We start from the raw sequence: 25003 nt of genomic DNA, 5'->3' as shown, positions 1-25003 counted from the left end.
GTCAGCGTATTGCAAGCGATGTAGTCGCACAAGCAAAAAAAAAAAAATTACGGATCAAACTGTCAAAATGCATACGAAATTATGGATCCGTAGACGGACGGCACCTCACGCAGCCCCTTTGCGACTCTCCATAGGGAATTACTGATTTCCTGTTTATCGGCAGTAATTTGTCGTGTGCAGTGGAAAGGCGACTTTACACTGATAAATAAAAATTTTGTCTAAGCTGATCCTTGACATTTGTTTAATAGCACCAGGTAATGATTTTATGGGAAGAATGAGATATTACCTGTGGAGTGACTCTGAACAGTGAACCAGCTGAATCTCCAGCCTGTAGATGAATTTATAACCTCACACATCAGAGTCACTGAATCTCCTTCAGTCAACCACTGCTGTGGAGAAACCCTTAAAACTGTCTGTGGTTTACCTGAAAGTGATCAGTCTTTCATGAATAACATGTTACACTTCATCTCTTCACACTAATAATGATGAAGAAACATATAAAGTCACCTGATGATACAGTCAGTGTAACAGCATCACTCATCTCAGTGTTTTGTTCACGTATCTTTCCTCTACAAGTGTATTTACCACTGTCAGTGTGTTGAATGTTGTTGATTTTACACTCTTGTGTGTTGCATTGTGTTATTATATTGCTGGTTTTTGTCTTCTTTACAGTCCAGCTGTATGTCCACTCAGTGTCTCCTGTATCCTGTATGTCACATCTCAGAGTAACAGTTTCTCCTCTTAACAGCTGTGTGTCGGGATCAACACTCACTACAGGTTTAGGACTCTCTGTATTAACACAATGTACAAATTTTATTTAAATATTTGACTTGTTATTACAAACTGTTTACATGTATTAGCCCTTAATCAAAAACGGCATATTTAATTTGATGTAAATCATTTGTAAATGAAAGATAAAATGCAGCCTAGGTTCATTGTTTGTATTTCTTGGTGGTTTATGATCAGCTAAAACACAGACAAAAAGTACACTAGTCTTTGAAACTCAGGCATAGCTTGACATTAATCATAAATGCATATGCAGTGAACAGTAAATTAGGTTATTAAATGATACAATCTCTTGAGGTAAAATTGACTCCACTGAAGGCTGAACAAGCCAGGTGTTGTTCTAAAAAATGACCGTTTGAGGCACTTTGGAAGCGCTTAATTGCTTATAAGAATCAGATTTTGCAGATAATTAGTTTAGGCATAGTCATATTGTGGTGGTAAGGGTGTTATAAATAGTAATCACCATCCTATATTAACTTTTATGTTGTTTAGTAGTAGAGAAAGGATGGTCTGGTTGGTAGATAAAGCGTTTGTCCCGCCTCTCCTTAAACATGATTTGACAGCTGGAGAAAAGTGACTTTACAGAGCACACGTTTTGATAAATACACATATTATTACCTGATTAACAAGTGTTTTACGTAGTATCTTAATAAGTAACATTTTAAAAATATTATGAAAAGCTATATTAATATGTATATTTGTTGTGCAATATAATTTACTTATTAAAAATCATTTTAGCCAATGGGGGCTGGTAAACTCCGCTTTGAAAACTTGCTTTGAAAACTTTGAACGTTTTACACCCGTTTACACTTGTACTTAGCATTGTCTGCTTGTAATTGGATTTACCAAAATGCATCCTACTACCAGCTGTAAATAGCAACCTATACTTAACAAAAGCATAGGTAGTATGGGGGGTAGTATTGAATCACTAATAGTGCGATCACCCCGTCCCTGGCCAAGTGGCTCCTTTAATGGGGCCCGATCCGTTATGAGTCCTCTGCTTAGGCATGATGCTTTCGGATCAGGCCTTGTATGCACTGATTCCTGCCGCACCACTCAGGTGCGAACTATGGGCACAGGGGTTAGCTCCCCCTGTGCCGTTAAACCTCTGCTAAAAAACTAGAAAGCCTCAAAACAATCGGACTACCCAATGTCTACCACTGCACTGACCAAGACTACGAATTAGTGAACCCGAACTGACTATCCTTGAAGTGAACATCAGAGGGCTACGGTCCAATATTGGGGATCTTGCTAACTATTGCTCAGTGAAGAAACCCTCCATAGTCATCATAGTGGAGACCTTTCTTGACTCCACCACTCCAGACGGGGCCGACTCCATCCAGATTCCTGGCTACTCACTCAATTGTCGCAGAGACCGCACTGAAAAATACGGTGGTGGTATAGCAGTTTACTGTCTAGAAGGAATATCCATCTATCACAATCCAGCTAGAGACCCGGATGACTTTGAGCTCATGTGGTTCACTGTTACTCTGAAAACTAGGACACTCCTGATAGGTGCGATATACCGCCCCCCAAGTGCCTCCTGTGATATCTTGGATTACCTTGACAAGAGCACATTCTCAGTGATGGACGAATATAGAGCACAGTTTGTAATGCTCATAGGTGACTTTAATGTACACCACCATGAGTGGCTGGGCAGTAACAAAACAGACACTGCTGGACGGCGAGCTTTACAACTTGCCAACTGTCTGGGACTAGAACAGATGGTCATAGAGCCAACTAGAGGAGAAAATATTCTAGATCTAGTTCTCTCAGACACACCAGCAACCACTACCACCTTAGCACAAATCGGATCCTCTGACCATAACCCTGTTCTAATACAGCTGCAAATCCCAGTCTTCAGAGATAAGCCATATAAGAGAACAGTATGGAGTTACGATAAGGCTCACTTCTGGGAAATGAGAGGCTACCTTACTAACATTAACTGGCCCAGTATTCTCAAGGATGAAGATCATGAAATCATCTGCACAAACTTTACCTCCATACTACGAGATGCCATGGCATTATATATTCCCAATAAGACCCTCACTAAAAAGCCTGGGGATAAAGCCTGGTTCAACGTAGAGTGCAGAAGATTAGCCTTGAGAAAACGTAAGCTTTATCACAACATACGGACCTCCGATGAACCGGCTATGAAACGGAAGTTCCTCAAGGCAAGAGCAGCATTCAAACAAGCTGAAAAGAGGGCAAAAAGGGAGTATTACACTAAATTGAGGAATTATCTTGCAGATAACTCAATAAGCTCAAAAAAATGGTGGGGCATAGCAAATTCACTTTCAGGCAGAAGTGGTTTCACAGACATCCCTGTCATAGAACACCGGGGTACTACCCACATCAGTGCCAGTGCAAAGGCTAACATCTTCTGCCAAACCTTTGCAGAGAAGTGTACTCTGCTTAATGTATCTGCTCAATCGATGCCTCAGCACCAGCAACCAACATCCTCTTTTGCCTATGTGCACTTCAAACCCAAAGACATTAGGAACATTCTTCGCCACCTTGATACAGCAAAGGCAATGGGACCCGATGAAATATCAACAAAAGTTCTTAGAGAATGTGCAGCAGAATTGGCTAGTCCCCTCAGTTGTCTCTTTCAAATTCTCTTCTCACATGGTGTGTTCCCCAAACAATGGAAAAACGCCAGAGTGATACCAGTACATAAAAGAGACTCTAAATCAGATCCAACAAATTATCGTCCCATATCCCTCCTCTCAGTCCTTAGCAAAGTGATGGAATCTTCAGTTCACAAACAGCTCCAGGGCTACCTTTTACATCATAAATTAATTTCTGATAAACAGTATGGATTTAAACCGAACCACTGCACAGCAGATCTTCTTACAGTTCTGTCACAGACGTGGAACAACATCTTAGACAAAGGAGGGGAGGTGTACATTGTTGTACTAGACATTAAAGGAGCGTTCGACAAGGTTTGGCACTACGGCCTTCTGGATAAGCTTTCTGCTAAAGGCATAACTGGGCCATTACATTCATGGCTACAGAATTACCTGGAAGGAAGGTCCATCCAGGTCGTGCTCTCTGGTCAGTCCTCATCACCTCAACCAATCAACGCCTCGGTGCCCCAGGGATCTATTCTTGGCCCGCTATTATTCTCCATCTTCATAGATGATGTTGTGGAACAGTGCAACAACAGCATTTTTCTTTATGCAGATGATTCCACCATCTACGCCCCAGTAACGACAGCTAATGGTCCCAATGTGGCAGCATCTCTAAATAAAGACTTGGAAAACATTCGGAGGTGGGCTGATACCTGGAAGGTCACATTCGAGCCTAGCAAATGCAAAGCTATGGTTTTGTCGAGAAAGAGGCCTCCATCCTGCCCGGACCTTTTCTTTGGGGCAACCAGAATTGACCTTGTTGAGCAGTTGAATATTCTGGGTCTATGTATCGACAAAAAGTTGCTATGGACTAATCACCTGTCAAACATCTGCAAGCGTGCTGGACAGTGTCTTGGAGCTCTGCGCAGGTTGGCCAATAAGCTGGATGTCAAAGGTAGGGCCAATGTCTACAAAGCACAGGAGTACCATGGAGTACTCATGCCTTGCATGGATGAACGCATCACAGACCACCCTTGGGCAGCTTGATAACATCCAGAAAAAGGCTCTGAAAATCATTGGGGAAGATGAGGACTCCGCCCAAAGGAAATATGCAATCAGCCAGCTCAGCCATCGTAGAACTGTGGCAGCAATAACTGTGCTTTTTAAAATGCACACTGAAAACTGCCCAGAGGATCTTAAAGCATTGCTACCTCCTCCTGATCTCCTCTGCCGAACCACTCGAAGAGCACGACCAAGTCACGCTCTAAAACTCCCCAAGTCCAACACCAAATGCCTGGGGAGGAGCTTTCTTCAGTCGGCTGTAACAACTTGGAACTGCCTCCCTTGTACTGTAGTAGGTGAAATCACCTCAAAGAATGTTCAGGCCTTTAAGAAGAGACTAAGTAAACACCTCCTTAGAATAAAAACTGTAACTTCCTGATGCATTATATCACTTATCCTAAATATTCAGTCCTGAGTAGCTGCAGATCATGATAGGCTCTCGGTACTTGAACTGTTAAAGCCTGTATCTGCTTAAGCATGAATAAAATAAATAAATAAATAAATAAACTATTACACTAGGTTTAACACCAAGACCGCCACTGTGTAAAATTTACCCATGGCTTTTTTCAAATGTACATAACGGTTTCAATAAAAAAATCTAAGTCTCCAAATCATCAAATTTGACCAAAATTATGTTATTTACAATCCCATGTTGTTAAACATTTGTTTAGATACAACCAGATTATAAAGCGGGGCATTTATAGGGTACAACAGGGCTAAAGGCGCACTGGGTAAAATATGTTTTTCATTCTATTTTCTTGTAAACCACTAGATGTCAATAAAACGCCAAATTAAGCGCATTTCTGAATATTTAGTTTTCCTTTGCACCTGAAAGTTTAGGCAATTTGTAAACTGGTAAGATGATCTACAATCTTAGATTAGTTACATTTTTTGTAGCTTTTTTTAATTAAAAAGTGAGAGATCTGATTCCTATCATTAAATGTCCATAGACTAGTGCATGTAATTTAAGCAGGTAAGCATTTTTTTAACTCCTGTTTTAGTTTTCACCAACAGTGTTTCAAAACAGTTAAAAGTTGCCTTTGTTTGTGTTCGCCCATAAATAAAAAAGACAACCCTTGGAAATTTTCTAAAATAGGCTACATTCACTTACATGGTGAGTGGATGGACGGAGGAAGAACAATTTCAGCAATCATTAGCCAGCGACAGCATCAAACTAATATTAAACAACCAATATTTATTTAATTCGTATCTTATTCCCATAAAACTGTTTAAAAACATTCTGGGCTAGATTTAAATGTGCATTGTGTAACCTTTAGAAGGTTCTCTTGACAGAAATGCAATATAATATACACAACTATATTATCAGTGGTGTAGAAACCCTTACATAATGAACTGTACTGTTTTCATTACTTTAGAATGAGACGTCTTTATCTACATACATCACGAGTCCCCTTGATTTTAGATTGATAAGGACTTCCTACAGATCAAAGACCTGTAGTAGATAAAAGAGCTGTGCATAATATCACCTTTGTGATTCACAATCGATATCGGACAAGTATTATTAGTGTGTGTCGCGATTTATCGTTACATCCCTACTTGTTGGTGATTTTAGGTATACAGCAACATAATTCATTATGACCGTACACAACATTGAACAGACAACATTGTTTTTCAGGTCAGATTGAATATGGCGTCTACCATGATTGAGATCTATCGCATCTTAAATTTTATGTTGTCTCTCACCTTTAACATTTATCCACAGTCCATCACTGTAGTCTGTGTAATAGTCTGGTTTTCCTCTTCCAGCTCTACACCAGTACTGACCTCCATCTGAAACTTTAACACTGTGGATTGTGTAAGAGTTTGTTTCTGTTGTCATCTTCTCAGTGTTTTGTGTGTGTTTGTACCAGTAAAACTTCCATCCAATAGACTGATCAATGTGACACTTCAGAGTCACTGTGTTACCTGTCAGTAAAGATCCTTCAGTATCTGATGTGAGTTTAGGTTTTGGTTTTGATCCTACAGGGGAATAAAACACATTCAGATCCTGAAGAATCTTCTCTTTGAGTCTTCATCACAGTCATTACTGACCTTTAACAGAGAGAGTCACATGATCACTGTCCTGTGAGGATGAGGGTCGTCCATCTCTCTCTCCTCTACACCAGAACTCATCCTGATCTGATGGTGAGATGATGGTGTAGATGTTTCCCTCAAACACTCCAGTCCCAGTTCTTGCTTTATACCACTGATATCTCCAGTTTAATGATCTGTACTGATCCTCTATCTCACACTTCAGAGTGACTGTCTCTCCAGTGAACACAGATCTGTCTGGTGTTACTCTCACTGTAGCTTTGGGTAAAGCTGTAAAGATAATGAAATATTTAATTAGGGCACAGTACACAATGTAGGCAGCAGACTCAGTGTTGGGTGTCAAAGTCAAAAGCCAACGTTGTCACTACAACATTAACAGTTAAATGATTTGTGCATATTCTGGACGTACTGCACATTTAAGAACAATAGATTTACACTGTATATACAAATACACTGAATATAAAAAAACAATAACAATAGAGTAGTGTCTTGTTATTTATTATAAAATAAAAAGTTCCAGTCTTGGATGCTGATTGGTCTACAGTTGTTGTAAATTGGTGTGCTTTATATTTGGCTTATGTAGTAAGTGTTTAGCAAAAGTGTCATTGTATGTTGTCATATATAAATATATTTATGTCTGAAACGGTTGGCAGACACATTTGTGGACAAAAACATTGGCAACCTTGATATGAGTAAAGAAAGATGTGAAAATAAATTTACAATGTTTCTCCTTTTAAACTTTAATTTAAAATAATCACAAAAATTATATGTTTTATTGAAGAAAAGCAGTTGAAATGGGGGGGGGGGTTTACATTATTAAATAAATGTATTTCTCTAATACACACTGGACACAATTTTGGCTCCTCCAGGAGAATAAATATGAAGTAACAAATCCAAAGTCCCTTTAATCAGTCATCACAGTGGATAAAACCAAAGACTATGGTTGAGAGGCCTCATTTATAAAGTGTGCGTACGCGTATTTGATCGTAAAGTGTGTGTAGGCCTTCGCAAAAATCCAAGGCATTTATAAAAAATGTCTTTGATGTTGAAAAGTGCTTAGAGGGTCTGAGCAGACGTACGCACTTTTGCTTGTCCAATTGCTGCAGGTTTTTGAAAGTAAAAACCATTTTGGTGCTTTTTTATGTCAATGACATTAATTGGACATCGTTTAAAGGTGGATAACTGAAACTGTTCAGCTGCGCACAAGTTCAAGATCTTTTGCGATTTGTAGATTTCACATCTGAAAGAAACGTTGTATGTGTGTTTTCTGTGCATACGTTCGTTTTATGAATCACACATTTTTGAGAAATGATTGTGAAATCAAATTTAGGATGCTTTCTATGCAGCATTTTATAAATGAGGGTCCTGGTGTTCAGCAAAGATTGTTGAGCGTCACAAAATAGAAAGTGGCTTTAAGGAAATGGTTAAAACCATAGAAACATCTATTTCCACCATCAGGGCTAAAACGAAGATATAATTGACTGGAGTTGCAAATCTGCCTGAAAGAGGACGGGTGTCTATGTTGTCTTAATGCTAGCAAGGAGAATCATTTTAATGGAAAAAGACTCTCCAAGGATCATAGATAGAGAACTTCAGAAATCAGTTGAATCTTGGGATTGGAAAGCTCAAAAAAGGGAAAATAGCACTACACTGCAAGTTGACACTGTTAAAGAAACAAATCCTCGACTCACATGCAAAAACAAACTCCAGCATATTCATTTGGCATATTGGAAGTTTAAACAGGACTGAGTTCTGCGGCCATATGAAACTAAAAAGGGAATGGCTTTGGTGCACACAGGGAATAAAAAGTGCTCCATGTCTATAGTTACCTCCGGATCGTTATTGTTGTAAATCTAATTTTATTGGACATCGTATTCAGATAAGTAAAAACCTGACCCTCCTATAGAAATCTTATAATGGGTCATGGTTAAATCTTAAACAAATCGTACAATTTTGGGGAAATCAAATCCCTTTAAAAGGCTTTTAACCTCACTCACCTCCAATGGATGTATTCGACACATAATCTGTGTATCCAGTAGTGGTGGGAGGCATAGAAGGGATGGGAGGCATAGAAGGGATGGGAGGCATAGAAGGGGTGGTAGGCATAGAAGTGGTGGGAGGCTTAGAAGGGGTGGTAGGCGTAGAAGGGGTGGTAGGCATAGAAGGGGTGGTAGGCATAGAAGTGGTGGGAGGCATAGAAGGGGTGGTAGGCATAGAAGGGGTGGTAGGCATAGAACGGGTGAGAGTTATAGAAGGGGTGGTAGGCATAGAAGGGGTGAGAGGCATAGAGGTGTTGGGAGGCATAGAAGGGGTGGGAAGCATAGAAAGGGTGGTAGGCATAGAAGTGGTGGGAGGCATAGAGGGGGTGGGAGGCAAAGAAGTGATGGGAGGCATAGAAGGGGTGGTAGGCATATAAGGGGTGGTAGGCATAGAAGTGGTGGGAGGCATAGAAGGGGTGGTAGGCATAGAAGGGGTGGTAGGCATAGAAGGGGTGGGAGGCATAGAAGGGGTGGTAGGAAAAGAGGGGGTGGGAGGCATAGAAGGGGTGGTAGGCATAGAAGGGGTGGTAGGCATAGAAGGGGTGTGAGGCATAGAAGGGGTGGTAGGCAAAGAGGGGGTGGGAGGCATAGAAGTGATGGGAGGCATAGAAGTGGTGGGAAGCATAGACGGGGTGGTAGGCATAGAAGTGGTGGGAGGCATAGAAGGGGTGGTAGGCATAGTAGGGGTGGTAGGCATAGAAGTGGTGGGAGTCATAGAAGTGGTGGGAGGCATAGTAGTGGTGGGAGGCATAGAAGGGGTGGTAGGCATAGAAGGGGTGGTAGGCATAGAAGTGGTGGGAGGCAAATAAGTGGTAGTAGGCATAGAAGGGGTGGTAGGCATAGAAGGGGTGGGAGGCATAGAAGTGATGGGAGGCATAGAAGTGGTGGGAAGCATAGACAGGGTGGTAGGTATAGAAGTGGTGGGAGGCACAGAAGGGGTGGTATGCATAGAAGTGGTGGGAGGCATAGAAGGGGTGGTAGGCATAGAAGGGGTGGTAGGCGTAGAAGTGGTGGGAGTCATAGAAGTGGTGGGAGGCATAGAAGTGGTGGGAGGCATAGAAGGGGTGGTAGGCGTAGAAGTGGTGGGAGTCATAGAAGTGGTGGGAGTCATAAAAGTGGTGGGAGGCATAGAAGGGGTGGTAGGCATAGAAGGGGTGGTGGGAGTCATAGAAGTGGTGGGAGGCATAGCAGGGGTGGGAGTCATAGAAGTGGTGGGAGTCATAGAAGTGGTGGGAGGCATAGTCCATCTCCACGCTTCATGTCATGCAAAACATATATTTAATATATTAAATATATTTATGCAACAATTTCATAATTGTTAAACATCAGAACTGTTTAAACTGATTTCCCATTTAATTCAAGGAATTTAATATACATCAGAATAAATTTATAAATGATTTTATACATTTACTCAAGCTTGCTTATTGTAAGTTTATTATTGTAAGTTTAGTTTATTATTACTAAAAAAGTGAAAAAATATTACTGCAGAAAGTGAATGCAATTCAATGTGGAAGTAATCCAAGTATTTAAAATACGTTACTCAGATTGAGTAACGTAACGGAATGCATTACAGATTACATTTTTGGGCATGTATTCTGTATTCCGTAACAAAATACATTTTAAAAGTATCCTTCCCAACACTGCGCACGCACGCACACACACACACACACACACACACACACACACACACACACACACACACACACGCACACACACACACACACACACACACATTCTGGTTTCCATGTTTTGTGGGGACATTCCATAGACGTAATGCATTTTATACCATACAAATTGTATATTCTATTCCCCTTACCTGCCCCATTCCCTAACCCCAACCATCACAAAAACCTTTCTTGTACCTTAGATTTTCAATAAACACCATTTTTATTGATTTATAAGCTTGTTTCCTCATGGGGACATCAAAATGTCCCCACAAGGTCACAAAAATACTGTTATTCTTATCTTTGTGGGGACAATTGGTCCCCACAACATGATAATTACCAGGTACACACGCACACACACTTACATTCAGTCAAATTTCCGTGGCATTTTGTAAAAACACATTTCCAACGATCCCATAAATTCTAAATGGCCGAATGAACTGAAGTTAAAAAGAGAAACTAAAATCCCTTTAAAAGGATTTTAACCTCACTCACCTCCGGATGTATTCGACACATCATCTGTGTATCCAGTAGTGGGAGGCATAGAAGTGCTGGGAGGCATATGAGGGCTGGGAGGTATAGAAGGAGTGGGAGACATAGTCCATCTCCATGCTTCATGTCATGCAAAACATATATTTAATATATTAAACATATTTATGCAACAATTTCATAATTGTTAAAAATCTAAACTGTTTAAACTGATTTCCCATTTAATTCAAGGAATTTAATATGCATCAGAATAAATGTATGAATGATTTACACAGACATTTAATAATGCATGCTTATTGTAAGTTTATTATTGTAAGTTTAGTGTATTACTATTTTTTTATCTAAATTTAGTTGGCGAGTTTGTAGCAGAATGTGAATATGTAAAAAATGAATTGAAGTGAATCACCTTCCTTTTCTTCAGAGTGGATGTTTGAAATCAGCACTGTTAAAAACAAAGAGAAAAAAATATTACAGTTAAACATGAAGCTGAACCATCTCTATAGCCCCTTTCACACAGACATTCCGTAAAATACACGGGAAAATACATCCTGGATTTTTCCAGAATCGTTAAATTTTTGTTCATTCACACTGCCATGATTACCCGGCATCTGATGGTCCCAGAAAGACACGTGACCTGTTGAAAGTCCCGCCCTCTCTTCTACGCAGCGTCTGAAGTTTGCATATTATATATTATTTCTCTCTCCAGAAACAACTCGCGTGCATTTTTGTTTATGATACGACAATAAAGGAGCGCGTGAACGCACAGTTCTATGCTGGTGAATGATCTCAGCTTCTGAGTGGATATTTGACAAGCTCCCTGATCTCTGCTTTAATACAGTTTTCAGACATTTCGTGATTGTTTATATGCAAAAACCCGCATTTTGAGGAGCTGAACGATATATCTTGTTGGAATGACGCGCGGGTATTTTCGTTTATTATAGCTCAAATGAGCACGTGATGCGATATTCTTTTATGCTGCTGAATGATCTCCGTTTCAACGCAGTAAGTGACGAGTTAACTTACCTGATATCTGCTTCAGTCCAGTTTGCTGACATTTCTCGTCGTGAATGTTGTAAATCCCTCATTTTAAAGAGTTGAACCAACTTCATGTTGCCATGACACGCACGTCCTCACTACGGCACGTGCGTCATTGTTTATGCGTCTCATTTATCATTTCCTGATAACTGCTTCAACCTAGTTTGCAACATTTCTCGTGGGGAATGTTTATATGCATGTTATCTCTCATTGTAAGGAGCTGAACCATAACTTGTGTTGTGACGACACGCCCATTACGGCATTCTTCCGGCTTCTTGTTCACACAGAGGGTTTTCCGTGTATCTGACTAGGTCCTCTTTCCGGCAACGATCCCAGAAGATTAACGGGACAAGTTTGTGTTCACACCAACCCAGTCTCACCCCATTTCGTCAATATTTGACGACACTTGACCATTCGTCATATGTTGACGTGAAGGGTATACCTTTCGCGTCATTTTTTGACGAACTGGGGACTTCAATACTATTACGTCCGTTGCATTCTCTTTCCTATTTTATTACCATTTGCGCGTCGGTTTAGGGTTAGATTTACATAATGACATCCCTACCCAAACCTAACTCTAACCCCAACGCCAGGTGACAACTGTTTAATTTCGCGTACACTGTTTAATTTCGCGTACACTGTTTAATTTTGCGTAATCTAACCCTAAACCGACGCGCAAATGGTAATAAAATAGGAAAGAGAATGCAACGGACGTAATAGTATTGAAGTCCCCAGTTCGTCAAAAAATGACGCGAAAGGTATACCCTTCACGTCAACATATGACGAATGGTCAAGTGTCGTCAAATATTGACGAAATGGGGTGAGACTGTGTTATTCACACAGATGCTTGTCTGGCAATTTTACGGGTATTTTCTGGGACCAAAGGTCTGTGTGAATGGGGTTTATGTAAAATACATCATTTTATAGATGCTCTTGTTTTTGCACACTAACTTTCAAAAGTTTAGAGTCACTTGACTGAAATGTTTCTCATGATAAAAAAACTTTTGAATGTGTGTTAATGTCTTAAAACTTAGTTTTAGACCAAATATAATTCTGCCAACATTTAATTATTTATATTTAGTCAACATTCTATTTATATAACATTAATATTTTCATTACAACAATAAGATCAATAATTTTTTTTGAAATGGTTGACTTTCATCAAATAATGATGAACCAGCCAGCATCTAATATGACTCTAGAATAGATGTGAACTATTTAATACTGTTTTAAAGAATCTAAAGGTAAAACCTCAGAAACTTATGAGATACTAAGAGTACATTAAAAAAATCCAAGCAAAGGGTAGAAAAGCTAAAATATCTTTATATAATTACATTTGTGTTATTTCAAAGTTTTTATGAGTGTATAATTATTTTAAAATATGTTAAAAACATAAAAATACCCACATTTATTGAATGTATTGTATATATAAATAATATCAGCTTTAAAATAGACAAAGTTTTGAGTATGCCTTAAATCATGTTTGCTTATATAAGTCTGCAGTCATATCAGTCTATTGCAGAAATCTGTTTTATTGTACACAGATATGAATATATCAGACTGAATATCCTTGCACAATTCAAAGAAACAGTATTTCTTACATTTTCTTTGTCTTTTTTGCAAAGATGTATGTTAACTTTTCTTATAACATGGGTACTAAGAGGTTGACAGTTTTGCAGTACAGGCCAAACATTCAAAGCGGAAGTATAAACAACCAAAAGTAGTGGAGACCGTTTCAATCCGCTGCACTACACATGTGTCTGTCCAGTATAAATCAGTAATCAATTCACACAAGTGCGGCTCTGTCCCACACATGCAGAGCTGTGTCAGACACACTGTAAAAAATTCTGTGCTGCCTGATTTTTTTGTTGTTGTTGTTAAATCAACTCAGATTTACAAGTAATTTCAACTTACTATTATTTTTCTTGACAAGACATGAATTGTTACAAATTGAAGTTGACTAATTTCAAATATATTTCATAAGTTATAACAACTCATCTAGTCAAGATAAACAGTAGTAAGTTGATTAAAATGAATAAACAAATAATTTAAGGCAGCAAATAGTTTTTTACAGTGCAGGTACTCCAAGGTACATTAATTCATTGGTGACATGGAACACTTAAAAAAAAAGCTCAGTACAACACTTTTCCTCCTCTTTAGTGTGAACATTACACAAAATCTCATACAGATTTTTCTATCACACCAGACAAAAGTTTCGGTTCAACTGTTCTGGATTCAGAACAGCACACTGGATTCAAGACAACAGTCTGAGCATCACATTATAATAAAGAATAATAAATACAGAACACACATACACTTCCTGACTTCTCTGTCTACACTATCTAAGTTACAAAAGTTTTTCTTTTTTTGTCACTAGGATGGTACCTTTCAAAGAAGTTCTAATATGGGCTTTGAAGTAGGTTTGTCCCCAAATCATTTTTACTGACATGACTCAATAAAATGTTTCTCTGTTAGATCAATTTTGACCGTAATTTTTTATTCTGCACTTAGAGCAAAATGTCCTTGTATACCGGTGCACCTTAAAAGAGAGAGAGTATATCAAAGTCGGTTTTGACGGTAGAGGAACGAAAAATGTCCCATGCAGAGTTCTAGTGCAGCATGGGGAAAAAGTGAAAACACGAAATAGAGTTTAATTTATATGGACTCTGAATGAGCCAGGTGGGAAGGATTTGAGAATGCAGAAGCGTCTGACTAGTGAACAGACATATGCGCTAAATTAAAGAAAAAAGTGAGTGGGTCCGATATCATTGGCCTGAAAAAGTGTGTGGGTCTTGTCCCACCCATATACATTGGTTCTGACGCCCATGAGTTCTAATATGTACCATGCACCAGCGTGTGCACCTTTTAGGTACACTTTCAGTACTACTATTTCACATAAAAATTATTCAATCATATATCATGAGGTAACGATTTAAACTCAGAGAGAAGCATGAAAAGATTTGGTAAAAAATACATGAGCAGTAAATGACTTGATCCTGTAAACAATGTGACAGTAATTGATGTTGTCAAATCCATAGAGAGAAGATAATACTCACAGAGAACTAGATGAAGAGAAATCAACTCCATACTGATCTACTGATGACTGACACCTAAACATGAAACACTTGGTGATAAAACCTTAACACTTCCTCTATATCACCATCCATTGCATCCAAATTTGCATACTATCTGTCCTAGACAGTATTCTAAGCTAGAATTAGTATGTCCTAAATCATAGTCTTAGAATGATTGTCCTTATAGTATCTGGATTGTTTACTGTTTCTGGTGAAAATTCAAAGTGCATGAACACACAGAGAACATTAGGGATGCAAAACCTAACTAATAAATGAATTAAGTTATGCTACACCCAATAAAACTTGTTAACCACTTGAGCCGTACGGTAACATATGTGTAACTGGAAACAGCTGCCACCAGCTTTTACATACTTGTGGTACACACACTTAAAACAAGTGCATAACATAAGTACTACAATACAAATAGACATATCATTAATGATCGCCAACACCATTCTCCTATTGCTTCAGCTGTATAAGCGACAGTCCTTTATTTAAACCCAGTGTAATGGGGATTTGCACTGGATTAACATCAACTATTAGCAGAGACTATAAACGCTGTACCTTAACACGTATACTGATGGATTTACAGTATTATAGGCGCTTATTTCTTAGTCTCACTCTGTTCCTGCCTTAAATCAATGGCAGAAGGAAGTAGTTTCGCACAAAAGAGGATTTTATATATATACTCACCTAAAGGATTATTAGGAACACCATACTAATACTGTGTTTGACCCCCTTTCGCCTTCATACTGCCTTAATTCTATGTGGCATTGATTCAACAAGGTGCTGAAAGCTTTCTTTAGAAATGTTGGCCCATATTGATAGGATAGCATCTTGCAGTTAATTGAGATTTGTGGGTTGCACATCCAGGGCACGAAGCTCCCGTTCCACCACATCCAAAAGATGCTCTATTGGGTTGAGATCAGTCAGGGGCGTCATGCACCAATTTTTTTTAAGGGGGCACAGTGTCAACAGCTCACAGAAATTTGTGCATACACAGACATCAAACGAAATATTATAGAGCTTTCAGTCTTTTCCATGGCACTTACATTTCTAACAATCTGAAAACCCCTGCTTTCATGCCAAAAAGCTCCAAAATAAAAGTGATGACTAACTTTCATATCAAATACTCTTCAATCGGAATAATGACACATTTGCATCATATTCACATCTGAAACGGCATGTTTTATTTAAGTCTTAATGGCTTGTTTAATTGTGTCATTAATGCATTTTGCACAACAACTACATTATCATATAAAATTAATGTAATTTTAAATCCATAAAGTATATAAACAACGAAAATGACATAAGCTATAGCCACGTGATTGATTTTAATGTTCAATAATGATTTTAAAAAATATTTTTAGATAAAATTATTAGAGGAACGGATTTTTGCATTAAATTTTACCTCATGTGAGCATGTGAGATTCCGCGCCCGCGTGAACTTTGGCGAACTTTGGCGTTGTGCCAAGAAGATGAATCTCTGCTAATATAACGTTGAGACGGTCACATTTAAAACCATACATTTTCTACACAGAGAAGGTTAACTGCATATTACCGTACTGGGGTTTGGAAATGTTGTAAGCGTTTCTAACACGTTTTAATTCCTCAGATAGCCAAATGCAGCAGCAAGCCAGCAACAGCAGAGAGCTCGTGAGCGCGCCCAGACACTGATGACGTCTGCGACTGCGCTCTGACTGCAGCGCCAGCTGCCGCCAGAATAAAAGTAATGTAACATGATCAAAACACGATCAAAACGGCGAAAATCTCCGAAAAGTGACAAGGATGCAGCACAGAATGTATAATATTGTGCATATTAACAGATTAAAAGTCAAATAACAGATTAATGGACGCTTATTTGATTTTGAGGTTGGATGCAAAATCCATTGGCTCAAAAAAACCAAGGGGGCAGGTGCCCCCTCAGTTTGAATGGGCATGACGCCTCTGGATCAGTTGACTGTGGGGGCCATTTTAGTACAGTGAACTCATTGTCATGTTCAAGAAACCAATTTGAAATGATTTGAGCTTTGTGACATGGTGCATTATCCTGATGGAAGTAGCCATCAGAGGATGGGTACATGATGGTCAGAAAGAGATGGACATGGTCAGAAACAATGCTGAGGTAGGCTGTGGCATTTAAACAATGCCCCAATTGGCACTAAGAGGCCTAAAGTGTGCCAAGAAAACATCCCCCACACCATTAAACCACCACTACCACCAGCCTGCACAGCGTTAACAAGGCATGATGGATCCATGTTCTCATTCTGTTTACGCCAAATTCTGACTCTACCATCTGAATTTCTCAACAGAAATCGAGACTCAGACCAGGCAACACTTTTCCAGTCTTCAACTGTCCAATTTTGGTGCGCTTGTGCAAATTGTAGCCTCTTTTTCTTTTCCTATTCGTAGTGGAGATGAGTGGTACCCGGTGGGGTCTTCTGCTGTTGTAGCCCATCCGCCTCAAGGTTGTGCCTGTTGTGGCTTCACAAATGCTTTAAAGCATACCTTGGTTGTAACGAGTGGTTATTTCAGTCAAAGTTGCTCTTCTATCAGCTTGAATCAGTCGGCCTATTCTCCTTTGACCTCTAGCATCAAAAAGGCATTTTCGCCCACAGGACTGCCACATACTGGATGTTTTCCCCTTTTCACACCATTCTTTGTAAACCCTAGAAATGGTTGTGTGTGAAAATCCAAGTAACTGAGCGGATTGTGAAATACTCAGACCGGCACATCTGGCACCAACAACCATGCCACGCTCAAAATTGCTTAAATCACCTCTCTTTCCCATTTTGACATTCAGTTTGGAGTTCAGGAGATTATCTTGACCAGGACCACACCCCTAAATGCATTGAAGCAACTGCCATGTGATTGGTTGATTAGATAATTGCATTAATGAGAAATTGAACAGGCGTTCCTTATAATACTTTAGGTGTGTGTGTGTGTGTGCGTGCGTGCGTGTGTACCTGGGAATTATCACGTTGTGGGGACCAACTGTCCCCACAAAGATAGGAATACCAGTGACACATTTTGATGTCCCCATGAGGAAACAAGCTTATAAATAAAACAAAATTATGTTTCGTGAAAATGTGAAGTAGTAGAAAGGTTTCTGTGATGGTTGGGGTTAGGGATTGGAGTAGGTAAGGGGAATAGAATATACAGTTTGTATGGTATAAAATGCATTATGTCTATGGAATGTCCCCACAAAACATGGAAACCAGAATGCGTGTGTGTGTGTGTGTGTGTATATAAAATTGAAATGTTAGGAGGAGTATGTTGATGTGATTATTTATGAATGCGTGGTAAGCCAATAGTCAACTTCTTTTACATTATAGTGTGCCAGTACTTGCATACTCTTTTGCAACACACTCAAATATATACAGTATATTTTTAATAAAAGTGCATACTTTCATAAATGTACATGCAATTAGAATGTAATATACATACAAGTTCTAGATTAAATCTGCAAATAAAGAGTCACACAGATTACCTGCAAATAATAATGGTGGTAGCAAAAGTATTTGTAAATTAATGGAAAAAATATATTATAAGTTGATGAATAACTGATGTCTCTCACACACTGTTAGTGGTTAATACCACAGAACTAAAACAGAACTGAAACTAAAACCAGACTAAACCTCATCTCCATCAGACAGACCACTAACACTGATGGTGACAACATAATTTATGTGGTGCTTCAGAAAACAACTACTTGTCGCTTTCAAGTTTTGAAAATTAACAAACCCAATTACAGTATTGAGGTTCTGATCAGAACTCATCCTGTATCATTTGTGTACAGACATTGACTGATACCTGAGATAAAGCTTGTTGCAGATTGATGTTACCTGTATGCTTCTAAGCATTTAGACTTGATGTATTCTTACTGGATAATAAAATTAGATAAAAAAAGACTTACAGACTTACTGAACATTGAAAGAGGAACCTGAGATTCTTCTGAAATACTTCATATACATATGTATACAGGCATCAAATTAAAGAAGTCAATAATATTCGAAATATAAAGATCTAGACTTTTAGATTATATTAAATGTTTACCCAAAAGACAAATTAAGCTGAAAGAGGAAGTAGAAAGAAAACACGTGTATGAATATGAAGATCTTGTTGCTGATTCATCTTCAGTCACAGTGTGAAGAGACGCTCACACTTGAGCTTAACCGATCTTATCTGCAAAGTCTTCTGTGTTCTGACATTAAACCTGATAGATACGGTATAAACATGCATACATACAATAAGACTACTAACCAAGTCACAACTTGTATCATTTAATCATTTAATGTTTTGTTTAATATAAAATCTAAGTTTTATATTGTTTTGTGTAATTGGGGTGGTCACATTATTTCATGCATTTTGACTTATAAACAGTTGTAATCCTCATGCTAAACAAACGCAAAGTGTCAAAAAGTAGTTTAGCATGTGACAGAGTATTTCTCACGCCTTCTCTTTTCTACACGTTTTGGGAAGTACATGGGCACGCCTTATGTACCATGGGTAGATGTTACATGTCATATTCCTTTTATGGGCACTGCCCCCGGAAAAGCACATCCATACGTCTATCTACGGCTGGTCAGAATACCCAATTTTGAGCTTTGAAGCTTTGGTAGTAATCAACACCTAATATTCGCCACTTCGGAAGGAGGGGGCTGAACATATTCTTCTCTTTAATAAAGCCAGGATTCTCTGTGTGTCTGTCTGTCTTCGTTTTTATTATGTTGATAACTGTTCATCCTATTAACCTTATGCTGAGTCAGTGGAGTGCAGTGACGCATTTTGATGCAATATGGACACGCAATACTTTCAGAATTAATAAACTTTTAATAAACTACGGGCACCTCAAGCAGGCAGGGCTTATATGATCCGAGAACTGCACTAGTGATCCAAAGCACACAGGTAGTAATAAGGTAGCATAACATTTTTCTAAAACAAATCACTCCCAAATCAGAAATTAGCAGCACAGTAATTAGCTATTTAAATTTAAGAAGATCGAAAAATAAATTAGTCATTTTTTGACCTTAAATATCCATACAAATCAGTTGTCCACTGGAAGTTAAACAGACTAACTACTGAGCAGAATAATAAAAAAAAAAGTTCAATAAATATTTTTTCATATTGTGAAAACAAAAATAAAGTGTAGAGGACTTTCAAGATATACAGACAGTTTACTTTAGGTAACGCCAGTTTTGTTTGCTGTTTGAATTTAAATTTGGATGAAAATGACTTTTTTAACTTGACTATTTTGACACGCATTCAAAGTGTCTAAACAGAGTTAGCAGCGCTCAGGTTTGATCTGTCCTGAAATTACGTTTATACACGTGATAGAAAAAAGCCAAGTTTATTTTTAAAATACACTATTTCAAAATACCTGCATCATGTGCTGCACTGTTGTATGCCGCTTTTGCTAAACAGGAAACAAAGGACGTGATAGCTGCTTTCAGAGACACTTAAAGTCGGTCAGCTGCAGAAATTTGAATGCTGTTCATTTAGGCTTCTTCAAATTAATGCGGCATTGCAATCAATCATTCTCACATTACTTTAGTATCATCCGCCTGCAGTTCTTGCAGCGGTGGTGCCGCATAAAGTCGAACTCTTAAAAGAGAACTTTTTAAAGTCTAACCTTAAAACTTTATCTATTGCTGCCAGTAGTGATTGTCGATCTAGCGCACATGGATTTAGCAGTTATGGAGGCCCCCCTACAAGCTTGAGGCCCTAGGCCAGGGCTATTCAAATACCCTGGAGCCAGGGGCGTAACTATCGGTAAGCAGGGTAAGCGTTGCTTACGGGCCCGGACCAATCAGTTTAACCCTCGTGTGGTGTTCATATTTCTGTTACTTAGACAATGTTTGTGGGTCTAGTGGACCCACTGCATTATTTGTATCTTAAAACAATGCAGTCATACAAATTTATGTATAATTGTTTACAGATGTTTACTTTAGCCTTATTGCAGTAAAATAAACAGAATATATGGTTAATATTTGTCATTTACCACTAGTAGAGGACTATTTATAGATTCAAGTGCTATTCGTTTTTGTGATAATATGAAATAAGAGAAGAAAATTCTATTCTCCCCCAGATATTGGGGAAAAACATGTTTATCTTAAATAAGTTTTTATCACTTTTTCATCTCAAATACGTTTTTCATCACTTTGATGTTTAATTCTTTGAACTAAGTTTGAAATTGTACACATTTGTGTCAGTTTACACAGCACAATCCCCATCTGGAAAGATGCCGTATCAGAACATATCATCCACATTGAACACATAACCTGTTCATGTCAGCCTACACAACACATAAGAAGCAAATTTTTACCATGTAGCTGTGTTGCATATGCATTTCTTGTTTTTTAGAGACATATACTGTGTGTTCCTCTCCATCTTATGTCCACACACACTGCAGTACAATGTGTTGCTATTGGCTACAACCTAAAATGATAAAAATGCTTGGATATAATTTTTACTTTCTCTATTTCTACTTCTCTATTTACCTTCTCTCTCTCCGCACTCATACACACACACACGTGCGCGCGCACACCATAGGTTTTGTGGTAAACCCATTGTTTTACAAATGGTAATCAATACACCAATTTACCATGATTACTACACTTTTACTATTATACAGCCATGGTTATTTTTTGTAAGGGAGATAATGGTAAAATGTAGAATGGTTCCTGTTAGACAGAAGGTAAAGTGTTTGGGACAGTGGGGGCAGACAAGTGTTCATGCTTGATATATAACATGTTCTATCCTTGCGCTGCTACAGCAAGTGCAGAAGGACAAAACTCTGACATGCATCCATCACATAATGTACAGACATATATAAAAACACACTCATGCACTCACAGGAGTCCCAGATAGAAGAAAAATAGAGTGAAGTTACATAGCACATTCAATTTTTACACTCTTATTAACCCCGGGTCCAGTGGACCCGAACACCACATATGTAATATAAATGTGTAGGGGGGGTGTACAGTGTACAGTCATTATAAAGCTGTTTATTTCTATGTTCTTTATAGAAAATGAGCCAAGGCCAATGAATCTGAGGTTGAAACAATAATTAATTGCATAATTTTTCTTTTAGTAAACATTAAAAACGGGTCCCACAGACCCGAACACCACACAAGGGTTAATTACATTTAAATTTTCTGGCCTCTTATTGCTACCTGTCCCAACTTTTTTTGGGAATGTGTAGCTCTGATGAAATCCAAAATGAGCCAATATTTGGCATGACATTTCAAAATTTGTAAATAAAATATAAGTTTATGAGATTAGTAAATTATTCTATTCCTTTTTTACTCATAATTTCTACAGTGTCCCAACTTTTTCTGATTTGGGGTTGTATATATTAATTTCTCCCAAGGGTTTTTGTCCTTCTAGGAGTTTTTCCCACCGGGTTTTCTCCTAGGGGGGGTTTCGTCCTAGGGAGAGTCAGCCAACTTTTCATTGGCCCATCTCATCTGCCACTTTCACACCCTCAAAGTCCCTGACATATTTTTTGAGGTTATCCTTTGTCCCCTCAACCAGATGCTGAGCTGACAAAATATCCATCCCGTGTGTCTGAAGGTACTTGGAGAGGGGGGATGTATGTTGGAAAATGCGAAGGAAAGTTTGAGCAATGAGGATAATCTCATATTTCAGAAGATTTTCAATTAATTCCTTTGCTTTGACCCTCACTGATGACTTCATACTTCCATCTTCCTCAATAGAGGCTAAGGCTCAGTCTCCTGTGACGTTTGTCCTCACTTGTCTTTTCCCAAGTCTGCATACGTTTATAAGACTCCCTGAGAAAAACTGCCACATCATTTAGTAGTGAGAAGAGAGATGCACTCTCTATGACACTGCCTGTTGTGTCTGCTAGTACCAGATTTAAAACATGTGCATAACACCAGGCATGAATTTGTGTTGGAGACTGTTCAGACAGGAATGCAGAGAACCCTTTATATGATCCCTGCATATTTGCTGCTCCATCAGTGGAGTTGCCCACACACCTGCCCATGTCAATGCTAAGTTTGTCTAATGTGTTCTTTAGTAGCTGTGTCAGATATTTACCTGCGGATTTTTCACAGGTCACCACAGCAACCAACCGCTCATGAACTACGTCTGTGACATATCTGACAATGATAGCACATTGGTCCTTTGATGTGACATCCTGAGTTGTATCAATCTGAACTGACAACAGTCCCGCCTCTCTTACCTCATCTGAAATTGTGCCCTTTATGACCTGGCTGAGAGCATCCACAACTTTCCCAATAATGTCCTTTGATAGCAGAGTCACAAGAGATCCTTTACCTTTTGCACCTGTATCATGATGCTTCTTGCTTTGCTCAATACAGCTGCTAAGGTGCTGTTGAAGGCACAGATCATAATGACTCAAAAGTATTACCAACTCTAGAAAGTTGCCATGATTGACTGCAGTATCTTCTAGTTTATAAGCAGCCTCTGCTTTATCCCCTCTGTAACTAAGGCCACATTTGCCTATGACTTTTATCACATCTATTATGCGTTCCATCACCTGACGCTGCTTCTTCACCTGCTCATGATGTAGAGACATTTGTTTGTTTGCCAGAAGGCTTTTATGTCTGCCCTTTTAGCCAACAGAAAGTAAGCATCTGCACTGTCTCTGTGGATCTTACTTTTCTCATGCTCTTCTATCCGCTGGGGAACATGTTTCCATGTATTCATGCCTACCTTTATGAAAGGACTATCACTTGCAGCAGGTGCAAATGCCAAACACAAAGAACAATACAGTGATTGTGTTTTTTCACTGTATGTCAACCACTTACAGTTGGTGCCATGCTTGCTGTGAAAAACTTTAGCTACTAGGTGGTGTTTTATGGGCTGCTGAGGATGGTAATTAAAAAATGTGTCTAGATCCTGTGCTTGAGGACGAGCAAAATTATCAAAATGATAGGCTTCCTCATCTACACTTGCATCTGCCTGTTCCTCTGGGACCTTTTGCAGGGCTGTTATCTCACTGGATGCTGTCTCTGACTCTATATCTGCTCTTTCAGCATCTGACTCACCTATATTGCATAACAAATAGGGCAGATGGACATATACCAGGGGTGTCAGACTCAGATAGGTAGTAGGCAGGATTTCATCATTGCCAATTTTTTCTATTTTATTGAATATTTCCAAATTTATTCAAAATAATGCTTTTTTACTCAAACAACATGATACATACTCTCAGATAAATGAGGCCTATGATTAATCAGATGCAAATAGAAATATAAAACCAATTCTTATTGAAAGATGATGTTTAGAAAAAAGATTGAATTCAATTTTGGTTTGATTATAAGCTATTTTTGTAGGCTGGTCATTTTTGACCGGGAACACAAAAGGCCTTATTAGGGTTTTGAACACAACCTGAGGGTTAAATAACATGAATTCATATAATTTACTCTGGTATCCTCTCTACCTGTCCCTGTAGTCATCATGACCTCCTCATTTTCAGCGGGGGACTGGCTTATCAGCTCAGAAGCTACAAAAAACAATTAGTAATTAAAATAAAATATAATAAAAAGTAATTTTACTGCATACACAGATAAAGCTTGAGGTTTGTTATCAATATAAAATTGCATGATATTTTCAAAGTCTATGAATCGCCATGTATTGGGTAATACACAAAATGCTAATATTTTAATGAAATTTTATATTTTACTTGTGAATAGGTTGACAATGGTATTAGCCGAATAATTACGTTGCTAATGCTAATCATTACTTGGTCTATCTCTCTTTACCTGTTGCCACTTGTGTTGGTCCTTTTGAAAATAAATCTGTTATCTTAGCACATTTGGCAGCATCCTCTTCCAATGCCTTTCTTTTTTTCAACCTGGCTTTTTCAGCCCCTCCTGGCCTCTTTTTCCCATCCATCTTCCCAGACGCGTACAGTAACGATAGCGCCGGTCCAGCTATTGGAAGGCGGTGGCGAAAAAGTTTTGGGAAAGACGTGAAGTGGACCGAACCAACTCTATGGGAGGGGAGGGGGAACTCACTCGCATGGTACAGCCCATGCAGAGGCTGCACGCTGCGGTGTCAGAATGCGGAACGAGTGTAGTGTTATTTAAGAGAAGGTAGACTCACTAACGTGACAAATGTAAAAAAAAAAAGTGAACTGGCCCACCGGGAATTCTCCCGGTTCTCCCGATTACCCACCCCGGGCCTGGATAGCGCCGGCCCTGAAGAGATCATAAACAGCGCTTTACTTTCATCTACAG

At 38.8% G+C, this 25003-nt stretch overlaps 1 protein-coding gene across 1 annotated transcript in view; it reads right to left on the bottom strand.

Annotated features, from left to right (window-relative positions):
• The window catches only part of LOC135733716 (uncharacterized), a 43491-nt gene extending 32717 nt beyond the window's left edge, over window positions 1–10774 (bottom strand). Inside the window, exons 1-7 of the mRNA XM_073813724.1 lie at window positions 10672–10774; window positions 8471–9766; window positions 6474–6743; window positions 6126–6401; window positions 2920–2982; window positions 508–789; window positions 287–424 (exon numbers count right to left, since the gene is read on the bottom strand). Of these exons, the coding sequence (XP_073669825.1) occupies window positions 287–424; window positions 508–789; window positions 2920–2982; window positions 6126–6401; window positions 6474–6743; window positions 8471–9766; window positions 10672–10774 (2428 nt within the window). The remainder of the gene's footprint in view (window positions 1–286; window positions 425–507; window positions 790–2919; window positions 2983–6125; window positions 6402–6473; window positions 6744–8470; window positions 9767–10671) is intronic.
• Between the last annotated feature and the right edge of the window lie 14229 nt (window positions 10775–25003).

The sequence above is a fragment of the Paramisgurnus dabryanus genome, chromosome 3 (genome assembly GCF_030506205.2).
Source record: "Paramisgurnus dabryanus chromosome 3, PD_genome_1.1, whole genome shotgun sequence".
Classification (NCBI taxonomy): domain Eukaryota; kingdom Metazoa; phylum Chordata; class Actinopteri; order Cypriniformes; family Cobitidae; genus Paramisgurnus; species Paramisgurnus dabryanus.
Note: the sequence above shows the minus strand (reverse complement) of the source record. Positions and strands in the feature narration are given on the sequence as shown.